The sequence below is a fragment of the Ammospiza nelsoni genome, chromosome 1 (assembly GCF_027579445.1).
Source record: "Ammospiza nelsoni isolate bAmmNel1 chromosome 1, bAmmNel1.pri, whole genome shotgun sequence".
Lineage (NCBI taxonomy): Eukaryota > Metazoa > Chordata > Aves > Passeriformes > Passerellidae > Ammospiza > Ammospiza nelsoni.
In genome coordinates, this window is record NC_080633.1 from 119,455,880 (window position 1) to 119,483,030 (window position 27,151).

Genomic DNA, 27,151 nt, shown 5'->3' on the forward strand with positions numbered 1-27,151 from the left:
TCTTGCAGTTCCACAGGCACACATACATACATGTTGCTTTAAGAGCACTGAGTGTTACAGCTTTCAAACAAAAGACACTTACAGTAACCTGGTACATAGATGCTTTATTTCTGACATTAACGCGGTCTGTATTGTGAGATCCTCTTACATAAAAGAAAAGTTTGTAGTACAACAAAAACTAAGATAAACAAGGCATTTGTTGCACATTATGTCAAACCTTAGAACAAAAATATGGTGTAATATGTATTTAGGTTTCATGCAAGTTTGGCTGCTGCATGTACAATTTACCTATAAACTGAAAGAAATGCAAATGCACACAACATTTAAAAAGTAATAAGATGCCTGACATATGAAAGATTAAAACCTTCCTGCTAAAGCAACAAAGTAGGAGTTAACTAAACGACCCAACCAATACCAACACAAATTATGACTACTTACCATAAATCTATGCTTAAACTTGGTATAGGTAGCTTTGATGATACCATTTCTACTTCAATATACCACCCAGATTCTAGATAGTCATTCTGTCTTAATGTCTGATTTCATTTTTTGTGAATTAAATGTTGTCTCCAGCATTACATGTTGCTGTTAAATCCATTCTGGTAATGCACACCTAAATCTAGTACTGCCAAGAATTCCAATTGACTCCTTTAAATTTTGCTAGGTGAGGAGTAATCCTGGCATGATGGGCATTTTCTGATCCCTTGCTTATAATAGGATTCCCGCCCCCCTTGAAATTTTTTATGTGAATTAAAAACTGCTAAAAATGTTTGTGCCAATTACTATCAGAGCCAATATCAAAAAGCTCATAAAAACAAGGATTGTATAAGCTTTGAGATGCTTTAAAAAATTTAAGAACCCATTACCTTCCTTGTGCCGCTCATCCATCACGTGTTAAATTTCTCCATTAATTAATTCTTCTCTACCATCTTTGATATTAAAGTGTTAGGAACACTTTCCACACCCTGCATAGTACTGGTTGATCTCATTAAGTTAACTAGAGAACCTGACATCGTGTAATTTTACATACAGTGCATATGATGCTCGCTCTTTCCATCTCTCATAGCAGCAAGCCGATTCTGCCACGATCTGTAGCAGCACACCCGGGAGTGGAGAGGAAGAGTGTTTGAATTATAAATAACTAAAACTACAGTGTACAATTCTATTTACCTGTCAGTATTCTGTTGAGAGCACTCCATTATAACTTGCTCGAAATTAACTACATAAAAATCTCTACAACAAAAGCAAACCAAAACATTCCTTCAAAACCAAAAATAAAGACATAAAATAAGTGCAAATACCTAAAATAGGCAACTAAAGCAAGTGTTGTGACCTGTATACCTTTAAATAAGGACAAAGACTTTTCATAAATAAAAGAATGTTCTCTTTGCTCTTCAAACATTTAGTCAGTATATAATGGTCAAAGTTAAGTGCAGATAAATTGTTTTGAGATCCAAGGTGCCAAGTTTCTTAAAAAAAAAAAAAAAGGAATAAAATATACATATTGTAAATGCATTCGTTTTTAGTTCCTATGCAGGACAAAGTACTCCTCGGTCACATATAAGACCCCACCATTTCTTTCTAAATATATTTAAACAAGGTACAGGAACAGTTGCTGTATAATATAGGAATACCTTGTAATTATGTTGTAGACCAACATGATTTTAGGGCTATAGTGCAATCTTTATGTAGATGTAACATACAGTATAGATTTTTACACTTCACCACTGTAATTCTTCTGCCATTTCATATATTTTAAACTTGTCCTTTTTCCATCTTAGCTGTTTTAACAGGAAACAACATTGGCCTCTAGACAACCTGCATACATATAAATATCTACATTTAAGCTTTGAAATGGAAATAAATTATAAAAACAGACTCCTTTCCAATTTACAAAATTTTGCTTGTTCCTACATACTGTACAATACATTCAACAATCATCTCATTTTGAGATTTATGAAGAAAATACTGATGCTTTACACTAAACTTAATTCACCCCCCTCTGCCTACTTCTAGTACCATTTGCAAATAAATATATTTAACACTGTAGTTAATTTCATTGTTTTGCAGCATACCAAAAAAAATTAGTAGTGCAACTTTCTATCCTTCCTTTGTACTCCTTTCCATTGTGTTTCTTTATATACTAGAAAATGCTACATAAGCAAAAGCACATTCAGTCATGTATGTTGCTCGTTTGGAAACCAGTAACAACCTATAAACCTACTCTATATTGAAAATGCTCTAACAGATAAAAAAGCGATGCAAGTCAAAAGAATAAATATGAAAAATAGACCTAAAAACTGTATGTTGTCAGTACTGCAATGTATTTTACCCTTCTTTATATTTTAGGGGGTTACTCTTTTAATATCTAAAAAAATTCATTGCAGAACTGTTTGCGGTATCCCTTCGTAAAGAATGCAAGAGCTTCGTGTCTGTTCTTTGTCAGTCAGAAGAAGAAAGGAAGCTTTAAGGTAGCTTTAAGGTTTCCCTTGGCAGACTCTCTCAAAGACTCAATTCCCAAGTATGGCACGGGAATGGCCTTCAACATTGTTTCAGTTTCAATGGAAAGAGATGGCTGTCAGTTGCAGTGACCATCACAGTATCAGAGACCTTGAATTGCTGTTGGTAGCTGTGTATGTGCTCAGATACCTTCTTGCTTGTTCAGTCATGATAAGCTGGTCTTCTGTTTTTCCATAAACAACTGCCTCCCAGTCACGACTTGGCTGCATAAAATAAAGTTCATTAAAAAGGTTCTTTTAACAAACTAAAATACTTAAGCAATTCTCATACAATGCTTCAGAGTAGTACTAAATTATTAAAGCCTAGCAATAATATATTTTACTGAGAAGGATCCAGTTCTACAGTACAGTACCTAAAACTTGTGACAAAGCTCCCTCATCACCCCTTAAATACAGCTCCCCAGCAGTGCATCTGGGTTATGCTTTGAGTTCAAAACACAAAATGAAAAACATTCTTCAAGAGAGTCTAACCAGTTCAACAATTAATACATAAAAGGGAAGCTAATTAAGTTATCTTCTCTTTGAATATCTTCCTCTTTAAATGTGCAAAGTTCAACAGGCAGAAAAACACATTACTGACAGCTGTCTGGAGACACCAAGGAAGGTAAAATGATTTGGGAACTGAAAAAGAAGATTGTGAGAATTTCACTGAAACAAGTGACGGCTGTGGAAGAATGGTCAGATTTTTGGGGAATATATTAGAAACAGCAAAGGAATTGGGAATGACAATGATGAATGGAAGAACAATTAAGCTACTAGTCCTGCTTTTTCCATGAAGCAAAGCTTACATCTTCACATAAGGTACTGAATCTCAAGCTGATTCATTTCAGCTCCAAATTGGATCTGACACTGGCTGATTGTAGCATGATGAAGAATGCAAGATCCTCTTCCTCCCACATGGAGCTGGAAACTGATCCAAAGGATCAGTTCCACATATTGATTCACAAAGAAAATTAGCTGTTTGAGCTTCTCTGTAAATTTAGCAGAACTTGATTCATGGAAGGGACTTGGGGTTAGAGGCCACAAAACTGAGAGGTAATTTCTCCGAGGAAAGAGAAAAAGGAAAAAAGATGGTTCAATGAAAATATTTGTGAGTATACTATGACTAAGCTCCCCTTTTAAGTATTCTGAAGACCATACTTCTGGGTCAGATAGATGTATTCACCTTTGCTGCAATTCACAGCAGAAGAATTTTTTTTAATTTTTTGTTTTACTTTTAATATCACAATTACATGAACTTTGTTCTTCTTCCTCATAAGATCAGAAAGCAATACTGTTGTCTCTCTACTTAAAAGCATAATTGTTAAAGCAATTAAGTAGAAGGTAGAAGATCAGGCTCCAGGTGTCGTGTCTTCTGGGTTTTCAAAATTTTTTTATTAATACAGAGTAGATATTCTGAGAAGACAAAAATACCTTATACATTAGCTCCCTATTGGACAAACTGGAATTGGTCAGGTCAAAGAAATCTCTTCTTAAAGCTGGTGATCAGGACAGAGGGAAAACTAGCTTCAGTGGTTTTACCAGTACGGAAAATATACATATGTAAAAGAACAAGCCTGTTACAAGAATAATTACCAAACAGAATCAGTGGATAAACTCTGCTTAATGAATCCCACTGGGCTTATTATGAAGAGTAAGCACCAGACAAATTTGAGAAACTAAAGTCCTAAAGAAGTTTGGTTTGCACCAGGTCAAGTTTTCTAACTCTTGGTCTTGGGCACCCAAACCTGTTTTGTTGGTGTCCCCCTACCCTGTTTTTTTTACCTCCCACATACAAATCTTAGTGAAATATCAATTTGTTTCACTGAACCAAAGTGTGAAACATCAGGGTTGTGTTTGAAGAACTTAGCTATGAATAAACACTTTGCAGAAAAATGACCAACTTACAAGAAATAAGAATCACAGAAACACTGAAACTGGATCACTGCTTTCAACAATTCTAGATATTAGTGCAAGACAGAAATAAAGCAATACAGAATTTCTTTGTTAACCCACTAACAGAATGAACAGAATTCTTCGCATCCAGACCTGAAGAGCTTTCTCCATTTTGACATTTTTTGTAGCACATGTATTCAGTTTCTTCTTAATTACTGCATTTGCTTTGTTTGCTGGATTTGTATCCTGTTTTTCTGATGTCAGGTTACATCTGTTGTCCTGTATTTCCAACAATGGTGTCATTAATAAAGATGTGGTGTATGCATTTTTTGACTATTGACAAAAAAGAGAGTAGAGAACAGGAATAATAATTAGTAGTTAATACATTAAGACTTCAAATGCTGTCTTCAGAGAAGCCAAAATGTAAATAAAGTCAATACTATCAGAAAGACCCTAAGAAAGAATCTGAAAAGAAAATGTAATGAAGTATATGAAGAACTAGCCTGTCCATACTGGGATCCATAGTACAACAAGCAGCTGGAAGCACGGTTTAGGCATCACTGAGTAGACAGTTTCTTTACTCTAAAGCCATGCCACTCTAATATATTTTGTTAAGAACAAGATTTGATAAGGTGGCAACCACTGAACAGTTTAAAAGAAAAAAACCCTCACTTTCACGTCTAGGACAATCCTTGAGGAAGTCAGGACAAGGAGACTAGAGTCAAAAAAGTAGTATCACATCAATTTTAGGGGGAGGAACTGCTTTAAGAACTGAAATAAGCACTGGATGGATCATTCCAGAAGAATTCTATATATTGGTAATGTTTATGGAAAAAAAACATAAATTAATTCAGCTTCAGTATACAAAAGTGGAAGACAGATACATGTCAATTTTAAAGACCAAAAGTTAGTTCACAGTAACAATGGCAAAGTATTTGCTTGCTTACAAAAACACCCCATTAAATTGCATTAAACCACCTTTAAGTATTTATTCTTCCTCAGACCTTATTCCTAAATTATCATCACATGGACACACAATTTCAACTTAAGGATTGGCATATTTTTCATTTTTAAATAAGATATTACCACTATCTCTCTTGCTAGGAGTGAATGTTCTTGTTCCACCAGCACTCCTTATAAAAATGCAGGAAAAACCAATTTTTCCCCAGTCCCCAGCTTTTAATAGACAAAAACATCACGGTGTATCTTAACCTGGACGCAGTGATCCACAATAATGTGTCATAACAAGACAGCACTAAGAGAACAGCAGGCATTTTGGTCATGACTGGAATGGCTGCAGCACTGCTGCTCCTCCCAAAAGACGTTCCTGGGGAAGCTGGCAATTCCCACTAGGTGGCAGAGCACCCAATACCCAGCAGGAAGATTCAAAGGCTTGGCACAGAATCTAAGAGGCACTTTAGAAGGGAATTTAGAAAACCAGCTAGAAAGGAGTATGACCTAAGCACCTTACTCTGGCTTTTTAAGGAATTTGGCTCCTGCATCCTGTATATAGCCTTAAATCTAATCAAGAATTACAGACATTTACTCTTTAAGCATTAAACACATACATGCATTAAGAACTCATCAGAACTGAGTTTTCCCACTAGACTAAAGAGTAAGCTATTCAATTACTCAACTGAAAAATCATTAAGCTTCTTTTTAAAGGAAAGAGGGATCAAAATAGCCTCATATCTGATTTCTTCATGTCCTGGTTGTTGAGGCAGAAGTATTCAAATTCCTTTAGGCAGAGGAAGCACACAAACTTCATCTTTTATACGCTTGATATTTGTTAAAGTATTCCCCTACTATGTGAAGCAGGAAAAACATGCTCTCTAATATGCAATTAGGTATTTTCAGAACACATTTGCCAGACTGTCAAGCATGCACAGCACAGAAGCAAATGTCATCTTCCAGGTATATTACAGAAAGCTTCAGCATGATATGTATGCTAAAGGTTTTAGGCAACCAGCATGGAAACAGCTTTGCTACATTCACATTATTTTACCTACTCTGAAGGACTGAAAGGAAAAATTCATGCATGAATTCAAGCCCAATGCTCACCTATTTCTTATGTACTTAAAACAATATCTGAAACTGAAGGTACTTTTCACTTTCTAGATGCATTAATCTAGCAACTTCAGTCAAAAAATTTATTTTAGTGGGCAGAACAAAAGATACACAGTTCCATATTAATATTGCTGCCAGTGATGCTCTTCAGTTAGATTAGTTTAGTTTAATTCTTACCTGTACATCTAAACTATTATCTTCTGTCAAATGCTGGGCCCCAACCTCTTCTTTATCCTGTGGATCTAGGACCAGTGATTTTCTGACTTTTTTAGAAAAGTTGTGCTGAAATAAACATTTTGCAAAAAAAATTGTAAAATATTATTTCAAAGCAGGTATTACCTATTTGAAATTACTATTGTCATATTACCTCCTGCTTGCAGTTTTTATACAAAGCGTCATCCTCCTCCTTGGGAAATATATCTGTTCCAGTTTCCTCTTTCAAAACTTCCCTAATGTCTTCCTCCGAGAAGGCAAGCGGTTGTGACTAAACATTAATTAAAATTGAAGAAGAAAATACAGGAAGTCTATTAGTGGCCAGTTCTTACAACATTCTACTTTCAGCTACTGTAGGCCAGAAAAGAGATCTTGCAAAACATAGCAAGAAAGGACCTAAGCTACTGTAGTTAAAAATCACAGGGCTACACTTCAAGGCTATGAAGATTATTTCAAGTTCATTTTACTCCACATTATTTTTAGCCAGATAAAACATATATATGCACACAATGCCTCAAAAAATGCAAGGCAGCATTGAAGAAGACCAACTATTTGTTTGCAAATGGTTATCCACTGATAAAAGGGATAAAAGTGATTTATATATACTAAATACCTACCTAAAACACATATGTATATATACATGCATAAAAACATATTAAAACACTGTACTGGAAATGTGTAACTGTTGTTGTGAAATAAATTTATACCAATTTTAGCACAAATCTTTGAATAAGACATTGATAGTCCTAAGTACAGTACAGAATTTCACAGAAGCCATACAGATGGCTCCTTTGTGTACCAACAGGAGAAGAATTCCCTTAAGCCCTCAAAATTTGATTTTGAACAGGAGGTTAATAGTGGACAGAAACAGGAATGCCAAACCACTCCATTTGCATAGTGAGGGACTGTGAATCTATAGGGTAACACAGATGGTGCCAAGCCCTGTGGCAAAGTCTGAGCTACCTTCTGTGTTTGCAGAAAAGAAGCAGTCAATATATATTGGCTGGAATATTTTCAGAATTTGAAGAGCATATGTCTCCTGAATTCCAAAAGTTATTATGCATTAACATACCTTAGCTAGGCTAGGAAGAGAACAAAAATTTAATTCATTTGGAACAAACTAACAAAAAAAGGTAACATTATCCATAGTCAACCAAACAAAAAAAAAGGGTGTGACAGCCAGCTGAATCAGAGGATCATGAACTGCTATACTAAAATTTTGGGATTTAGGATGAAGAAAACTGCAAACATCACTCAAGATGACCATACTGTGGTAAACACCTAGTTTCAGTCCTAGTGCTGTAGAAGCACCAAAATCAAAGAACAACTCAGCTCTTACATAGCTCTTACATAGAGGATTCAAAGATAATGCAGTTTTTCAAGTGAAATGTGAAAGTTGTTTAAAATAATGAGGTCAGTCATACTCAACTACAGCAGTTTGCTCTTACCAGATTACCCAGCTGGAGAACCCACACCCATTCATTCTCTGATTTATAATTTTTCTTTTGAAAAAACAGAATCCTAAAGTATTAAATTTCAGGCATTTATGCAGCCACCTTGTAAGAGATACAGTTTTAGCAAGGATATGCAAATTTAAAACAACTCACAAACAAGAAACTGAGGCATTTAAGATTACTGTGGATCAAATGATTATATGTACTAAATTACTATTCAAGAAGACCATGCCTTCTACTACACTGAAGGATACAAGTCTAACAACCACATCCAAAGTGGTTTTGATCCACATTCTAGCTGTTGTCTAGGATAAGTAAATGCTTTTTAAGATCACACTGAGGCTTCCAATACGTCAAAACCAAGAGGGCATTTAGACTGCAACAAAGAAAAAGTATAATCACATACCATAAGTCTGAGGGGACCATACTTTTTTTCCTGAGCAGCCAAAGCATTCTTAAAAGGAGTTGGTGTCCTTGGTGTTGAACCCAAAAGAGATCTTCTCATTGTGGGACTTCTAAAACTATTCAAGCATAGAAAAACATTCATACGTGCATTTTAACATTTTAATATTTTATCATTAGCAATGTAATAAAATTAATGTAAGAAACATTTTAAAATACCTTAATTTACAAAACAGATACCACCACCATGCATCTGAAAGTACTGAGATCACCATAGCATTACCCCATGTGTATTAAACTTTAATTTAATAACACCACCAGATGTTTAATGTAATAAACCTACCCCACATTTTCCTTTTGATCTTGTGGTGTCATTTCCTTGTGTAAAGGAGTCGTAATAAGAACTTTCTGCCCACAGATTGGAGTTGATGTAAATGCAGGATTTTCAAAGTTAAATTGTTCATTTCCAGAACAAGTGTTGAAAAACTAAGCACAAGAAGGAAAAAAAAAAAAGCAACCTTACAATACAAAATTTCACCATTGTGCTGAACAGCAAAACCCTCCAAATTATATACACGTATCTGAAAGACTTTTACTGACAAATCCCAATACTCTATTCTCGACTTACACTTATTGCTGAAACCTTGATTTTCTTCTTAAAATCCCCACTCCTTAATTAGGTCACAGAAACAAAAGCTCTCTAGCAACAATTATTTGCATGAGAAAGTGTGAGCTGAGACACAGGTTGCCACTGCTGCTACCGCCCTCCCCATTAGTCTTCAAAACAGAGGTTGTTTAACAGTATATTTTTAATATATTTACCCTTATGCAGATGTTTTAAGAATTTTTTGGACATGTTTATTTAGGCTACAATGCACTACTAGGGAAGAAACTATTACAATTTATAACCCACCCAGCAGAGTCTTCACATTTAGCAGCATTTACAAACACTCTCACCTGTGATGGAGAGAACGGTAGTGTTTTCACTGGCGTGCGCTTCAGTGCCACATTGACGGCATCGTTGCACAAGCCGTCGTTCAGCTCAGGAACCGGGGACTGCCCAGCACGCAATCTCTTCTTCTTTCTCAGGATAGCAGGTGGATTGCTGAACTTGCTTAAGTTTGAGGTTGATGAAAAAACGGTTTCCTCATCCCCGCTGATGTTGCTGTGGTTTTTGCCATCGAGCATCACGCCCACGTTGTACTGGCACTCGGCAGCCCCGTCGCTGTGCTGGAGCCGCATCAGTTTCACTGGGGCCGGCTTGACAGGGGACACAACGGCCTCGGAGAGCTCAAAGCACGTATCGCTCCATGCCACCGGATCCTGTGCCGTGGGGCAAAACACGAGCAGCTTATCCCAGACTACTTCACAATGTCCAGGCCAAGCTATCAGCCCTCTACCTCCACAAGCCATATACTGAACTATTCTCTGTGTCTTTCATACAGTCATAAAACACTGGATATTTTAAGACACAATTCTTTTAAAACAGGCAATAAAGCACTTGATAAGGCAGAAATTATAGACAAGCACAAAATATGATAATTTAAGAGTATTTTACACGTATTGTGTAAGTTGACACTCCTAATTAAAAACTTATTTTTAACAAGGAATACAAACTTACAATTTCCATAAGATCTAGTGCCTCTGCAAATTCTGGAATGGTCTGTAGAGGTGTTAACATTCTATTTGCTTCTACACCCAAGTACTTAGGTGGTGAATTCTGCTGAACAGGTGTGATGCGGGTCTCATCCATGCTGTAGAAATTACTTGTTTGTTCCTCAAGGCTACTTAGTGTATTAGGCATACAATCCTCCATGATAAAATTTCCAGACCAACAAGACAAGCTTCCAGCTTGCTAAAAAATTGTGAAGAAACACATTAATCTTATTCAACTTAGAGGCTGAAAAGAGTCAATTATGTGACTGCAGAGTGGGAAAAAAAGTAGTGTGTGGAAAGACTAAGCATAACTATTAATTTTGGCATTTTTAAATACTAATTATCTGTTTCAATTTAAAAAATTAGCCTTCTCTTTACATTAACATGCTCAACATTCTCAAATTGTGTAAGATTTTTATCTTACCTCACATTCATATCTTATACACACTCACAACTTAGGTAACTATGGGCTGTATTGGAAGCCATCTCTGATGCAAGTTTCCTGTGTACCTGACCAGTATATGAAGTAATCTTCAGTACAGAACACTGAACTTCTAATTTTAAGATCAGAAAATATTTCTAGAGTGTGAAATACTACTTGTTTGATGTGGGTTTTTTTAATGCAGATTTTGCATTAATAGCTGAGTAAACTTCTAAAAGGTTATCCCAATTCAGTAGACTGCTTAGTACTGAAGAAACAAATTTTCATTTTCACTGGAAATCTAGAAGCAAACCAGATGCTATTAGATAAGCAGACTGCACTGTTTCAAAAGAATGGCAGGAATAACTCTGCCACATAAAATCTGAATTTCACCTGTAACCTAAACTAGTGATCAATATGGTTGGGTTAGTTGGGTGTCTAATATGCCCAGCCCTCTGAAGAAATCAGTGACTGCCATCTGCAAGTCACCCTAATTCTACAGAATTAGGGAAATTCCACTGAATTTACACACAAATTGTGTACAGTGCATATTTATTTAGTGTTTGTTATGTCCAAATGTGGGTATTAAGTATTGCAAGCACTCACACTGAAGTTTGAGGAAAATATAATCTACAGGACATTTCGAAATCAAATGGGGCAAAACCCATGTATTTTTCACCTCTACTGGGCAGAGGCTCAACATTGCCGATCCATAAAACTGAATGGCAATGATATCAAACATGTCACCTCCTGAAGAGGATTAAAATACTGGGTTTTAGGAACTGCCAAATTGTTGGTCATATTGCTGCTGTCTTCACAGTTTAGAAAACTGCACTAAAAATACGTTGTCTCAGTTCTAATATATAGATTTTTGTTTTCCAATGCAACAGCCATAGGTTTGATTTTAGAGGGTCAGGTGAAAAAAACACCACACTAAACCACACAACCGTTACTGAATTTCTGAGGATTAACCTCAGTAATGCAAATTCAAATATTTAGAGAAATTTACAGTCCTTACAGAAGACATTTGTTTTCTTCTGATTTCATTCTCTGCTGACATAAGTAGCAATTCAAGTTCCTTTATTTTCTTTTCTTTATCAGGATCATCATCAATAAATGGCTGCTGAAAAATTTAAGAAAGAAGCCATTACTATTTTTTACTTCCATCACTTCTTCACAGGAAAGATTCTGCATTATAACACAGCTGTATTTTTAACAGGAATCTACACAGAGAGGGAACAAAACTGTTCAGGTTGTATCCCATTTTGTAGTACAGAAGTCACCCACAACTGAAACAACTCCAATTATCAGGAGATGGATCTGATGTTAAAGTGGTGTGTAAGGTGGTATTTTAACTGGATTCCAATATAGTCTGTAAGTTATCTTGTGTTCTAAAGCACTTTCTGAACTAAAGTCACTATATTCTATCTTAATTAGAACCAAGTGCTGGCACACTGTTTATATGTTTGTGGTTTCACATTCCTTCTACAATTCTCTGTTATTTATCCTCACTAAGTGTGTGAGAAAGTGTTTCAAATCAGCATTTGCTGACACAGTATTTATACAAGTAATCCCAACACTACTATCAGAAAAGAAAATTAGTTAATTGGTTTTGATTGGTTTGTTTGTTCTTAACCTCCTTAACACCTTCCATAATTGCTATAAAGATAGATGAGGATATATTCTATCACTAGTTAAGAGAGTACTTCAAGGAGCAGAAAGTATCTTATACTTTTCTGTGTAGGGCAATCCAGACTGTCAAAAGCCAATTGAGGCTTTGTTGTGACTTGTATTCCTATACCATTATCAGGGAAGAAAATGCAACATGAAACAGATGACCTGCACAGGGAAACTTCAGGTTAGGTAGAGAGTTCTACAGAATTCCTCTATCTAACACAAAAAAAAAATCCATGTATTATTCCCTGTGTCTTTTTTTACATCTTTTACTAATTCCAAATAAACAAGAATTCTTCCAAGGCATCATATTAGATACCAAGATCTATATTCATTCTGCACCACATGAGGAATTTCAGATATATTCCAAGTGAGCCCAAAAAAGCAAAAGGAAATAATATATCCAATTTCTACTTGTTTTAAAATTGCTTAATTCTTCAGGATTTAGAATGCTGCAGAAGGGCAACTTATTGAAAGATGTTTATCAGTGAGAAAGAAATAAAATGAGAACAAAAAAGCACAGGCAGAAGTGTAAGTCACAGTAAGTTGAGTTTTTCAGGATAGGGTTGTATTTATTACATAAATATAAATAGTAAAGTCTTGTCTTAAAGCTCTCGTAAGCTAGGTAATGCTAATATAGGTCACAATTTAGCCCCGAGATTTAACAAGTAGACTGTTTTAAGCCATATTTCTGTCAGAAATAAGCACAAACATCATGTATCTGGGATATAGAAAGAAAGCTTCATTTTCCCTGCATAAAACTACCAACTACACTAGCAAGCTTACTTACAGAGGAACCTATATAAATGTAGGTGAATGATAAAGACTAACAGTCATTTTGAAGATACACATCTTTTCAATTTACTGAATAATACTATGCAGTAAATACTCCTTAATTTATGAAGGCTGTTAACAATTTACCTGAACTATGTTGGAAGAAGATGGAGCATGTTCTAGACAGCTGCCTTCTGGTGAGGCATACTGATATGCTGGAATCTAAAAAGACATAAAACATTTTACAAACCCTCAAGAAAATGAGGATATAAAATGAACTCTAGTTTATTATACATTAATTATTTATGGTTTACAAATCCTGAGTTGCCGTAAAATCACAGAAATACTCAACAGATGTTCAATCTTTCAGATGTGTTTCTTGTTTCAAACCAAATCAATTACTTGAAACTGGGAGATACTTATTGTTCTAAATTTTGAACTTACATGTGTCTGAACAGGCACATAAAATTGATTCTGAGTGTGCAAGTGTTCCATAGTCAGACAAGGCTGGGGCTGAAGTTCAGCAGAGCTAGCGCTTTCAGACTTTATAACACTTTGCAAATATCCTTCCTGTTCCACCTTTCTTCGCATTGTTGAATTCCAGTGATTTTTAATCGAATTATCAGTCCTAAAATGAAAGCATAAAACAGTACTGGTTTCCATATCCCAAAATTTAATATATGACACAATTGACAGGGTTTGTACAGTAGGTTAATCTGAAGCCACAAATTCAAAAAGTTCCAGCAGCTTAGACCGAAAGTTCTGTTATCAGCAGGGTTTTGGCATAATGACTAGAAAGCCACTCTTTTTAGAACTTCCTTCTACTAAACTTGAAGTGTGCCAGAAATTAAAAGCAGAAAAGGAGAAAGCCTTGGTTCTGACTGTAATCATGATGAGGAACCTTTTTTCTTAGATATGTGGAATAATTTAATGAACACTGTTATTTACCTCTCTGCTATAAATTTGCAGTGTAGGTAGCTAAGAAAATCACCTCCCTGTTCCAAAACATAGTAAAGGCACTTTGGCTGGTGTTTGCTACCAGAAGACATCTCTTCTAAAACTGACAGCCTGCAACCCCCACTCTGCATTTTATGTGCAGCTTTGTGGAAGAATGTCCTACTACCTGTTCACATCCTTGATCATGGATAGGATAAAACAGGCATGGCATTTTGACAGGCAGGCTGAAGTCACTCCAAACACTAAACAAACATTAAGGCAAGAGTAGACTATAACTACATTACTGTCTAAAACACTAGTTTTATTATTCCTAGCCTTAGGTAGGGGTACACAGAAACTTGGTTAAAGCCCTGTTCTCATTTAAGGGCACTCCAAGAAGTATTTGCCTTTTTCATCCCAGTAGTGTTGGACTCTTCAGATCTTCTAGATCTATGATCCTTAGCAGTCTTTAGCTAAGTGTCCAATTTATTGACAACAAACAAGCTAGCAAATAGGAATTCTTTTGTCAAATTCATCTTCCCTCTCCAAAATTCTCTTTAGATGTCGCTTCTCATTCCTCCAAAGCATTTATCGTGAGCCGTGGATTGTGCACTTCATCAAAACACAACATTTTTAAGCATGCAGCCCTCATTACACCAAGGTAACAAATGCTGATATTCCTCAGGCATAGCTAGACGGTCACCTCTTGAACACAAACTGAATTCAGAAAGGGACAGGTTAACGCTGAATTTCAGTTAACAGTACAAGGTAAAAGAATTATTTCATTAAACTGTTCACACACTAAAATTTTGTTTTCCACAACCATAGAAATTGGCAGTGAAACCTGAAAGAAATATAAGGCAAACAATGCATACAATTAATTCTTAACATAGAGACTTCATGATAACCAACTAACTTTGCAAAGCATGACCCCTAGGTCTGGACTTTTGAGAGTTACTAAGATTTTCTTTTACAAATGTCCAGTTCAACAAGCGCTACACAAAAAAAAAAAAAAAAATCAGATCTTAAACCAGGAAAGTCACCAACAAATGCATATTAATGAAGGCACTTTGAGATCAAGTTTGGTATCAAACCACTTTTCTACCACTGCTTGCAGTTAATTCAGTTCAGCTCTATTATAGAGGGTTTTTAAGCGATCAGGAGGAATCTGAAGACACCTTCAAATCGTTAGAGCTCTTTTTATGGGTTTTACATCCTTTTAAGAACACAGGTCAAATGTGAAAGATTTTTAGCATCTATCAAGATAACTATATTCTGAAGTAATCTCAGCAGATGCTCTCTAACTAACGAGATTTGAAAGGGTACTGAGATGAGCACTTTTCATATTCCAACATTTAACACAAACAGAGTTGAAAAGCACCTTCCAGGAAGCAGTTTTGCTATTTCAGCCCATCGGTTTCCCAAACGCTTGTGAGCTTCATAGATTATTCTGTCCTCTTCTTCTGTCCATGAAGACTTTTTTACCTCAGGATTGAGATGGTTATGCCATCTTTCTCTGCATTGCTTGCCTATTCTTCCTTTCAGGTGTTTTGCAATTAGAGACCAGCGCTTTGGACCATACTTCTGAACTAATTCAATAACCTGCAATATAGATGAAAGCACATTATAATTTCAAAACCTAATTTACCTAATCAAAGGCTGAGAACACTGATAAACACACATTTTAGAACAGCATTCTAATAGGAACTAATATTAGGCTTAAGGAGGCACACAGTGACTTGGGGGTTTAAAAATGATTTTTCAAGAAATCAGAAATTACTAACTCCAAATTCTCTCTCTTATTTAGAATATAAGTGTATACTGATGAAAACATTCATTTGGAAGTTTCCTTTCTATCACTGACTGCATAAGCTGACATTCGGAAAGGGCAAAAAAGAAATAGGTAAACATTTCATTTGACTACTTTCAACAATATTCATGTGAGAAAAGACCCACACTTCTACATCTAGAAATGAAATGGAGGTTGGGAGTTTTTACAGAGTAGAAGCTTTTCTTAAAAGACTACTGAGAACTGTAAAAAAAATACATGAGGAAGACCATATTCATAAATTGGCAAACAGTAGTTTACAATATTTAGAACAGTTTTAAACAGTAGGAACAAGAAACCAGTTTGAAATACAACAAGAAATCTGTATTTGCATCTCCCTACCAGGCAGTTCAGGTTGTGCAGGCAAAAGGCTACAGTATGGATTACCAACAGGAAGGTGAAAAAGGAGCCTAAACCACTGATAGCTTCTTTACATAAAGAAATGGTTTGACAGAATATTCTGAGCTGAAAAGAAACCAGAAGGATCATCGAGTCCAATGGCCTATACAGGAATCACTCTCACAATTTTGGCATTATTAGCACTATGCCCTAACCAAATGAGTTGATCTCAGGGTTGTAACAGTAGGTTATGAAATAATTTCCCTTAGTTCCCAAACCCTTCAAGTCTGATGGTTTTGAGTAACAAAAGATGTAAATGAGACCTTTGACCTTTAGTGCTACAAAGAGATCCCCCCCTACTTGATAAGCTAGAGTAATTCAGCCAGCAATCTCACTAATGGGAAATTAAATGCTTGAGCAGACCAAACATTCCATCTACTTGAGAATTTTTTTCTTCTCACACATCATAATGTAATAAAAGTATCCACATCACAAGATGCATCAGACATCAACTACATAGAAATGGAACTTAAAAAAAGTACACATTCTTAGCACTCATATGTCAATTTTATTAAAGAGCAGAGTATCAACTAGTTTTTGTTACCCTCTGATCTTCTTCTTTAGTCCAGGGACCTTTAATCAATTCTGGGTTTAGTACCTTCTGCCACCGATGCTGGCACTGAAAATCTGAACGATTCTGAAACAGTTTTAGAAGAGCAGTGTAGTTGTTATACTCTCAAATACATAAAACTGTAAATACATTCTAGCATGAATTATTAGCTTATTTCAAATTAAAAGACTTATTTAGAAATTTGTTCTAAGTATAATCGTTAAATTCTCCCCTATTATTTCTTATTCCATTTGCTTATAAAAATATCTTCTCTGGAAAAAAAACCAACCTTGCATGAAGCTCTGATTTAATTATTTCAATGTAGTAACTTGATAAACAAATTCAGAACTTACTAATTTTTAAAGAAAAATTTATATTTGTCCTCATTACTCCACACTTTCTCTGAACTTTGTGGTTGATCTATTTTTGACATTATCTATAATTTAAATAAGGGGAGAAATTTTTTAAGGAAATACTTTTCCTTCCAAATAAAAGAACACACTTTTTGCTAAATCCCAAAAGAATGTATTCTCAGCTCTTTACTAGAGTGTTAGGGAAAACAGATTTAGATCACATTTAGTTAACATATACTAATTAAAGAAGATTGTTTTTGCTGGTCAGGACAGATGGTGCTTTTCTGTAGCTTCACTAAGGATCTTTTGAAATATTGTTCCCAGTTATGAAAGAGAAGTAACCTTCACTTAGCCTCCTAAAAGCTGTCTATATGAAAAGGCTGGTCAAATGCTCACAAATATACAGGTAAGAGCCTGGCCCAGGACAGCATACTTTTTTAACACTGGGACACAATTATTTGTGTCTTGCTTCAGAGCAAGCTGTTGGATAGCAAGTACCAATTGCAAGGTTTTCCTGGTCTTGTCTACCAAATAAAGGTGTTACCTAAGATGAAGTTAAAGAAGCAGCAGTCTGCAAGACCAGAAAAACCACCCAGAACACTGACACTTGACATTACACTGTTCACAGTACCTTCAAGCTAATCACAAGTAGTAACTGTATGATTAAAAGCACACTACAGTTTTTTACAAAACATCATCATTTCCTGTTGAAGCGAAGCTGTAAAAGACAGACTCAATATAGAATAGCTGTTACCATTTGGACAAAACCATTTTAAATTGTGGCCTTTTAGTGCTTTTATCTTCCAGACATTTCTGAAATCATAATAAGATTTGGAGAGAAGAGCAAAGCAAATGACAGAATGAAACAATATAATCATTTCAGTTTGCCTTAGCCACAAAAAAAAAAAAAAATCAAATGATTACAAGCTACACTCTCACTCTTGAGAGTGACCTTGAAGCCATCTTCACTTTTTTCAGGCAGAATGGAGGGAAGGTTTATCTGTGCTAGTCCAGCAAAGAAATGAGGTTTTAAAGGCACAGCATTTTGAGGGCCTTTACAATCCAAGATACCCTTGGCTTTCCTAGCAAAAGACCATCAGTAACAAGTGTGAATTATGCCAGCCTCTATTATTTGGCTGGCAGCCTCTATTATTTAGGTCACGTAAAAAGGCTGTGCAGGCTCCATCCGTGGAGATAATCAAACCCAAACCCTGACCTGGGCAGCCTGACCTTGCTTGAGCAGGGGCTGTGAGCCAGATGACCTGCAGAAATTCCTTCCAACATCAATGATTCTGCAGCAGGCACCTGATTATGCACATTTCCTATGATAACTGGGGAACGTTTTTTTCAACCTCACTTGGGCCCAGGTGAACAACAGGTTTGTCTCCAGAAACATTTTTTTTCAGATGGAGAATTTTTTACTAAACTGTTAGATCTGTTAAATGCAACTCCACACTACACCTGCATATCAGTATCACCAAATGTATTTTCAAACAATTTAATATAAAAGCTTTTTGATTCTCCTCTGCCATCCACTCATGTCACTGATTTTTATAAGGGAATAAGGTACGTTTTACACGACTTAAAATTAGAAGCTTTGAGTTCATTACCTGATTATCTATATTTTGCCACTTGGAAAAAAAATAGAGGCATCACAGTTGCACAAAAACATGAGAACAATGCAAAGTTATAGTTGTTAATCATTTAGAATTCAAGTCCTTTTTTACCTTACAGTAGAAGTTCATACAACCACACCATCCCACATAATATTGTAAGAACCTCAAAGGCAGAAGGAGGTCCAATTTTTTTGATTTCTAATATTTCAATATCCAATATCACTTCTAGGAAGTAATTTCAGCCTTATATTCTATAGCAGGCATTTAATAGCATTTGTTCAGAAGAGAAACAAACACCATCAATTCTAGTTGTAGGTACTTTCTACCGTTACCTCAGGGAAGCAGTCATCACTGTAAGAAAAAAATCAAACCCAAACAAACAAAAGACCCCAACAAACACACACAAATAAATAAATAAAGCACACATGCCTCCTTGCCTATGGCAGTTAAAAAATTAATCCTGCTCCTTTCAAGCAATCTTTCAGATGCAACCCACTCTCCTAACTGCCTCAGAAGCAACCTGTGAACTGTGGATAGAGCCACCACGAGTGATGGAACCACTAAGATACAGGAATGAATTCCATAATGAAAACAAATAGCAAGTGTGAACACAAGGCATTTTTGATCATTTCAGACTATCACTGAAGACTGACCCCATAAGATTCTTCAAGGTCTGAACTAGATCAAGTCTGTTTTAGAAGAATCCTCTAAAATAGTTCTTATTATGTGCTTCTGAGTCTATTTCACTTCATTTCCAAGCTAGACATATAACCAAAGTAAATAAATATTAAGAGAACTTAACTGAAACAGAGATTCAACTTACTTGTAGATGACTAGCAATGAAAGCCCAATCATCTGTACCATTTTGTTCCACCAGCTTCTTTAGCCTTTCATCCTGTTAAGACATAACCTCAGCCAATAAATTTTACATGCTACCCCAATACAATACTAAATAATAACATATTTCATGAGCTAAGAAGATCAGGTAGGGATCAGAGTAAAACAAAAAAAAAAAGTATTACCTCTTCACGGGTCCATTTCACCTTGCTACATATCTTCTTCAAACCTTTTTGCTGTGGTACTTCATAGTCATGATCCATATATTGAAAGTCATCGTCTTCCTCACTGCAAAATACAACAGACAGTGAAGATCAAAAGAGTTTAAAACATCTCTGAAAAACCTTTTTTTTCTAATTACTTGCAGGCTTTTCCAATCTGTACATATTGTTCTAAAATGACACATGGGATTTGCACGATCACAACATCTGCCTCTAGCAGTCCACCAGGTCAAATTACCAAATTAATTTTAATTTCAAGGCCACACACTGGACAGATAACTCCTTCCAAGACAAGATTTAAATTTGAAGTAAAAACTATTTTTTAAGACTCATGCATTTCTAATACATTTTTTCATCTTTATTTTACATGAATGAGCTTACAGAGTGGTGTTAGGCTGCAAAACACATTCATGATCCACCTCCGTAAGTGAAACAACAAACACAGCAAGAATGTTAAGTAAGTAAATCTCAAATTGAGATTTTACGTGGGCTCCTGACTTGACCAAAGGCGTTGCCTCGGTGTTACAGGAATTAGATACAAATCTTTGAAGACAGACGTTCCAGAATAAATAATTTGGGCCTCAGCGCTGAGCCCCAAAGCGCAGAACAGCCAGCTACTGCTGCGACTCCGCGTAGATCCCGCTCCATCTACTGGAGAAACGCGGAACTCCACAGCCTGCATAAACAAAGCCTTCCAAACAGGCGGCACGGGGAAGTGCTTCATGGAATCATCGCTTAAACTTCTGTCAGTGACTCATGTTCGCATAAATTCAAACACATGTGGAAATCTAGCTCTAACTACAAGAGCTGCTGTGCCCCTGCATTAATTATACCAAAGGCACAAAGAAGGGACTCCCATCCAAATACATCACTTAAATTAAAAGCAGTTTCACAGGGCAATTTTCTTCTCCATTTTATTATTGGTACAAAGCATGATACAAATATCATAAATTCAGGTTCTAAACAAAAATTATTCTCATACTTCAATTTTTTAATCAAAAGTATAAAAAGAAACTCTTCCCCAGTAATGAAATTAACCTGTGCTGGTGTCCCAAGAACACATTCAATGGATGATCTCTCCATTGTTTTCTAGAACATGCAATTTTCTAGAACAGCACGCTGATTAACCACTTACACATTTGTTATTTCCCATTAAGTCTGTTCCTGTCAGCCACCGAGGACGTACTTTATTCAAAAGCATTGCCACAGGACAGTAAGTGCCCAACTTCTGCAGACTTGTTTCTACATCCTACACCACATCAGCATTGGCCCTACTTAGCTTCATGATGCAGCAGTAAAACATAAGCAAATTAAAACTTTGCTGAGTTGCTGAAAGACAAGGCAGCAAACTTGTGGGAAGGTCAACAGCAAGTTCTTCATCATACTTTCAGAAAAAAAAATGAGCTGCAAATGCTTTAAGAGGTTTGTGTTAAGTGGCTTAAGACTTACAAAAACAGAACTTAAACTCAGAAGTAACAGTTTTTTCTGCCTCCCTACCAACTCCTCTTTTTTCTTTTGTCCACAGGTATTCGACAAACTTCAGGGATCTATCTTAGGATTGTAATACCAAAGTACACTTCTCATAATACCATTTCATACCAAGCAGTTCACTTATAACTAAAATCAGGCCTTCTTGTAGAGCCCTTTGTCAACATGACCTCCTTGCCCACTGCAGAGCAAACTGGTTCATGAGCAGTCTCCAGTAAGGAGAAAAGCCATGGGGACCCAAGAGCAGAGCAGGGCTCCATGTGCACGGGGATCCAAGAGCAGAGCAGGGCTCCATGTGCACGGGGATCCAAGAGCAGAGCAGGGCTCCATGTCCAGTGCCAGAGCAGGTGGGGGCCCCGCCTGGGGCAGCTGCAGCTCAGAGCCCTGCCCCGGGAGTCCCACAGCCACACCGGTGCCTCTGCCAGCCAGGCAGGCACCAACCCCTCTGGCACCTCCATTCCGCCTGAACAAACACCTAGTCCTGAGTCTTGCTTACACCAGTGCTGTGACAGACTATAAATCAAGACTACTACTTGACTAGACTACCACTTGAAGTTTTCAATTAAAAAGACAAGATTTTTAAACACATGGGGTTGTTATAGCTCCTTTGACAATTCTCTTGCAGTTATGAAACTGCTAAAATACTGCACTGAAGTGGAAGGCATCCACCAAGTTTCATCAAATAAGACATCTGGGACAATAAAGTACATATTTTGTGAGATCTGCGCTAGCTGCCCTTGCAATTCTGAGTTGAGGACCATTAAAACAAAAAAAATCAAGCTTGCAACTGTAACAACCAAGAGAAATTTAACATTAAATGAATGTGAGATTAAACTTAATACCATTTGGTGCAAAACAATTACACTTTGTCATTACTTCACACCTAGATTAAAAGTCTTGAAGTCACTTTCATGAAAGCTCATAGCTTCAATGATTGAGTTTTGGAGATACCATCATCAGGCACTGACACAACATCCGCCTCGGGCTACCGATCTCTAACCAAACCTTCCTCTGCTATCCACAACCCGCTGTACTTTCAATCATGAAATCAAAGCACTCCACAGCCATGGGAGAGATAATACAATCTAAAACTTGACAAAAATGAAACCACTGTGTGTAATACCACAGGTGAAAGTCCCTTAAACTACAAAATGCTTATTAGGAGTGCCAAGAAACATGCTGTCTCCGAGCCAAGAACAGATAGCTTCAGCAGTCAGCCTCTGCAAGCAAAGCCCTTTGTGGCTTACACAACTAGAACACCAAAGCATTGTTTTCTTGTTTTAGTTGCAGCTTTGCAGAAAAATATTCTCTCATAATTTTTCCCATGTCAGAGGAAAACACAAAAGCAGTTTTAATATGCGTAACTTTGAAACCACTCCCAATTCCATGAAAAGTACACATTCACAACAAACCCCAGATGCCACAGATAACTCACCAAGTATCCTTTCCTTTCCCAATCCTAATCCTTCTCCTACACTTCTTTGTAACTTTCCAGAAACTGATTTAAGACAGGAATAACCATAGCGACAAAACAGTTCTCCAAGACCCACCTTCTGAATACAAAACAAAGACACACCCATTCTCATGTCAATATAACAAAAGATGTATGAAAGCCATCTAGGGCAGCTGCTAGAGCTCTTGTGCAAAACGTGACCTCTCAGGAATATTTCAGGCTAGACTGTGATATCTTCAGTCAAATAATATATCAGCTGAGAAAAAGTAGATCCATTGAACACACGGAAAGAATCCACAACCCAAACCTTATATCAAGGCTGCGCCAAAAGAAGTTGGGAGGTGAAAAGGAAAAGGTGTTACTCCAGCTAAAGGAAAATAACCAGCACGGAAAGCGACAGCGGAGACAACACAGCTGTTACTGACAAGCGCAGCTGCCCAGGTAAGCTACAACAAAGACGACCTGAGCGAAAGCACAGAAGTGAGAGCAGCTGCCAGGGTAAAGGCGGGATTTGTACCCCAGAGGAAGTGCCCAGAAGTCCGAAGGAGATACCTGCGCGGGGGCCAGAGGGGGGAGGGAGGTGGGCAGTGACAGCCGAGGCCGGGGCGGTGGAAGGAGGCCGAGAGCAGCGCTGAGGGGCGGGGCGGCACCTGGCTGCGATCCCGGGGCGCGGGGGGAGCACCTGGCCGGGATCCCGGAGCGCGGGGGGACACCTGGGCTCGGGACGGCGGCGTGGAAGGCAGCACTGCCCGGGAGGGGAAGGGGGGCAGAAAGCGCAGAGCGCCCCGGTCCCGCACTCACCTGCGCCGTCTCTCCGCCATCCTCGGCGCGCACCATAGGGGGGGCAGCCACGGCCGCGGGGCGCAGCACGGAGCCCCCGAGCCGCCCGGGCTCCCTCTCTCACAGCCGGGCAGGAACGTAGCGGGGCACCGGCGGCTCAGAATGCCTCTAGCCGGGCAGGGATCCTCCCAGGGCCCGCTGGTGCCCGCAGCGCCCCGGCGGCCGCCCTCAGCCCCGGCCCGGCCCCGGCGCGTCAGGCATGGCTCGGCCTGGCCGCTGCCCGCAAGGACGGGGCGCGCAGCGGCCCCTTTCTCGCCCCTACTGCGCCTCGCTCTCCGATGCTGTCAGAGCTGCCGCGGGGTCCGGCGGCGCCCGCCGCCCTCCTTCCCTCCGTCTCCGGGCCGCTCTGCTCCGCTGCCCTGCCCTGTGCCCGCCCGGCCGCCGCCCAGCACCGGCCGCCGCCACCGCCGCTCGGGCTCAGCCGCCGGCGCTCGCGGCGCGCTCGGCCGTGCCGCCCGAATCTCGCGCGCAGCCTCCCCCCCGCGAGCCGCCGTTTGAATCTGCGCAGGCGGACTGACGCCCCATTGGCCGCCGCCGACCGCACGCGGCTCCGCGCGCCGGGCGGGAGGGGGCGGGGCCTCGCGCCGGCGGGCGGGCGATGTGACGGGGCCGGGGCGGGGGGAGCGGGGCGGCCCCGTCGCAACGCCCCGCCGCGAGCGCCCGCGAGCCGCCCCCGCGCCCGCGGCAACGGCGGCGGCTCCCGACGGCAAAAGAGTGAGAAAGTAACGGCGGGGCCGCCCCCGCGCGGCAAAACCGAGCGTCTCCTTCGAGCCGGAATCGAACCAGCGACCTAAGGATTCCCGCGGGCCGCGCCTCTACAGTCCTCCGCTCTACCAGCTGAGCTATCGAAGGGAGCTGGCGGGGGCTGCCGCTTTTTGGCATAAATCTTTCTTCCAGGTGCTGCTGATGATATGTGTCGTAACTGGGGCTGGAATTCCTTTCCCGGGAGCAGCTGGAGCCCGGAGACGAGCTCGGGACGGAACTGCGAGCGGCCCAAACGCCCAGCGGCGGTTCCCGCAGCCCGGGCCCTGCTGCCCGCGGGTCGCTCGGCGCAGGGGGCGCGGCGCTCTCGGCTTCTCACGCTCCCGCGCCGCGGCGAGCTGTCCCGGCGGACGAGGGCAGCGCTTCCAGCTTCCCTCCCTTGCCGAAAAACCCATGTCCTATCGCTGCTCGGGTGCTTGAGGAGAGGGAAGCGAGGGTCTCATCCATCAGCCAGCCAGCGCTCCTACGGGTTCCTGCTCCAGCTACGGCACAGGTCTGTTGGGAAGAGGCCACCCCTAAATAGATTCAGGTTGGAAAAAACCTCTCAGATCATCGAGTCCTACGTACGACAACACCACCGTCAACTGCATCACGGCGCTGAGTGCCAAATCCAGTCCTTCCCTGAGTACCTCCACAGGCGGCGACTACACCACCTCCCTGGGCAGCACATTCCAATGTTTAGTCACCCTTTCCGTGAAGAAATTCCTAATGTCTAACCTAAACTTCTCCTGGCACAGCGTAAAACTGGGTTCTCTCATCCTGTCACTAGTTGCCTGGGGGAAGCCGAACGCCACCTGGCTACAGCTTCCTTTCTGGTGGAAACATGGCATGGCATCCTCGTGTGGCTGTGCTGATGGACACGTGGACTCCACACAGCTCCTTGGAGAACGAGGTGGGAGCATCTGCTTTAAAGACAGGTGTTGGCCGCTGCACTGTCAAAAAAAAAAAAAAAAAAAAAAAAAAAAAAAAAACACCAGAAAGGATAGGGACAGCATTTAAAGTCATGGTGCTCACTTGACACTGGAGTGCTCACATCCGTCACAGGGACAAAACATCACTTTTTATTATTGCAATGTGATTTTTACTTTAGTGGTTCAAACAAATCACCAAAAACAGCAGATGGTTTCTTATGCATCATTTTCTTTCCAAATACATTTTTTTTCAATGGTTTACTTGAGGAAATTTGCTAACTACCACCACCACAGAGGCAACAACCTCCTGAAGCTGTCACCATCGTGAAGTAAAAGCTACATTCCAGCAGAACCTCTGTGTGTTCTAAGTATTTCCCAACACAAGTCTTTATCTGGAATTATAGAATGATTTGCGTTGGAAGTGACCTTAAAGATCATCAAGTTCCAGCCCCCATGCAATGGACAGGGACACCTTCCACTGCACCAAGTTGCTCAAAGCCCCATCCAGCTTGGCCTGGAACACTTTCAGGGATGGGGCATCCACAACTCCAGGCAACCTGTTTCAGTACCTTACCATCCTTAGTAAAGGGTGATCATTTTTTCCAAATATCTAATCTAAACTTACTGTCTTTCAGTTTGAATCCATTCCCCTTTGTCCTGTCACTACATGAGATGTTCCAGTTATGCTTTAAATTGTATTTAAAAATAAGTGCTCCACTCCCTTAATCGCCTTTGCAGCCCTCCGCTGGACCTGCTGCAGAAGCTCCTTGTCTCTCTTGTCCTGAGGAGCCCAGAATTGCACACAGCGCTCCAGATGTGGCCCCACAATAGAGGAGCAGGATCACCTCCCTCCACCTGCTGGCAATGCCCTTCCTAATGCACCCCAGGGAACCTTCTTGGGCACCAGGGCACACGGCTGGCTCATGACGGTCTGTTGTCCTCCAGGATGGAATACACACAAGTTATCTGAATAAACTAAGCCGTGTGTGGAGTCTGTACATCCCCACAGGACTGTCAGTGCTCCCGGTACATCCCCACAGCACTGTTAGTGTTCCGAGTGCATCCCCACAGCACCGTGGATGTTTCCGGTGCATCCCTACAGGACTGTCAGTATTCCCGGTACATCCCCACAGCACCGTGGATGTTCCCGGTGCATCCCCACAGGACTGTCAGTGTTCCCGGTGCATCCCCACAGGACTGTCAGTGTTCCCGGTGCATCCCCACAGCACCGTGGATGTTCCCGGTGCATCCCCACAGGACTGTCAGTGTTCCCGGTGCATCCCCACAGCACCGTGGATGTTCCCGGTACATCCCCACAGGACTGTCAGTGTTCCCGGTGCACCCCCACAGCACCGTGGATGTTCCCGGTGCATCCCCACAGGACTGTCAGTGTTCCCGGTGCATCCCCACAGCACCGTGGATGTTCCCGGTACATCCCCACAGGACTGTCAGCGTTCCCGGTGCATCCCCACAGCACCGTGGATGTTCCCGGTACATCCCCACAGCACCGTGGATGTTCCCGGTACATCCCCACAGCACCGTGGATGTTCCCGGTACATCCCCACAGCACCACGGATGTTCCCCGTGCCTGCGGGCGGGAACGCCGGGCTCGCAGCGCCCCCTGCGCGGGCACGCGGGAACTACAGGCGGCGGCACAGCCCCCACGGCCCAAAAAAACCCCACAAAACCCCACCAAAACCCCCACCAAAAACCCACCAAAAATCCATATTCACCCGCTCCACAAACCCACCGTTACAAGGGCGAGCTAGTATCTTTCGCAACTTTCACAAAGAAAATTAAATCCTTGAGGGTTTTATTTGTAGTCTTTGCTAATAGGTCTTCAGCACCCACCTACATTCCCTGTGATGCACTTTCAGTATCCAGAGATGACAACGCAGCAGG

The 27,151-nt window shown here is 40.1% G+C and overlaps 1 protein-coding gene and 1 non-coding gene across 2 annotated transcripts; both read right to left on the reverse strand.

Annotated features, from left to right (window-relative positions):
- Nucleotides 1-89: 89 nt before the first annotated feature.
- On the reverse strand, nucleotides 90-23,916 carry MYBL1 (MYB proto-oncogene like 1). The gene is made up of 16 exons (XM_059488827.1): nucleotides 23,538-23,916; nucleotides 19,760-19,862; nucleotides 19,561-19,632; nucleotides 16,763-16,855; nucleotides 15,373-15,593; nucleotides 13,500-13,683; nucleotides 13,203-13,277; nucleotides 11,626-11,730; nucleotides 10,152-10,385; nucleotides 9,488-9,853; nucleotides 8,874-9,016; nucleotides 8,535-8,649; nucleotides 6,829-6,945; nucleotides 6,639-6,743; nucleotides 4,548-4,727; nucleotides 90-2,723 (listed from the first exon to the last, which is right to left on the reverse strand). Exons 1-16 carry the CDS (start codon nucleotides 23,555-23,557, stop codon nucleotides 2,595-2,597), a joined length of 2,262 nt encoding a protein of 753 aa, XP_059344810.1. The 5' UTR covers nucleotides 23,558-23,916; the 3' UTR covers nucleotides 90-2,594.
- A 422-nt stretch (nucleotides 23,917-24,338) lies between these two features.
- On the reverse strand, nucleotides 24,339-24,428 carry TRNAY-GUA (transfer RNA tyrosine (anticodon GUA)). The gene is given in 2 exon segments: nucleotides 24,339-24,374; nucleotides 24,392-24,428. It is a non-coding gene; the product is annotated as a tRNA-Tyr (tRNA).
- Nucleotides 24,429-27,151: the final 2,723 nt, after the last annotated feature.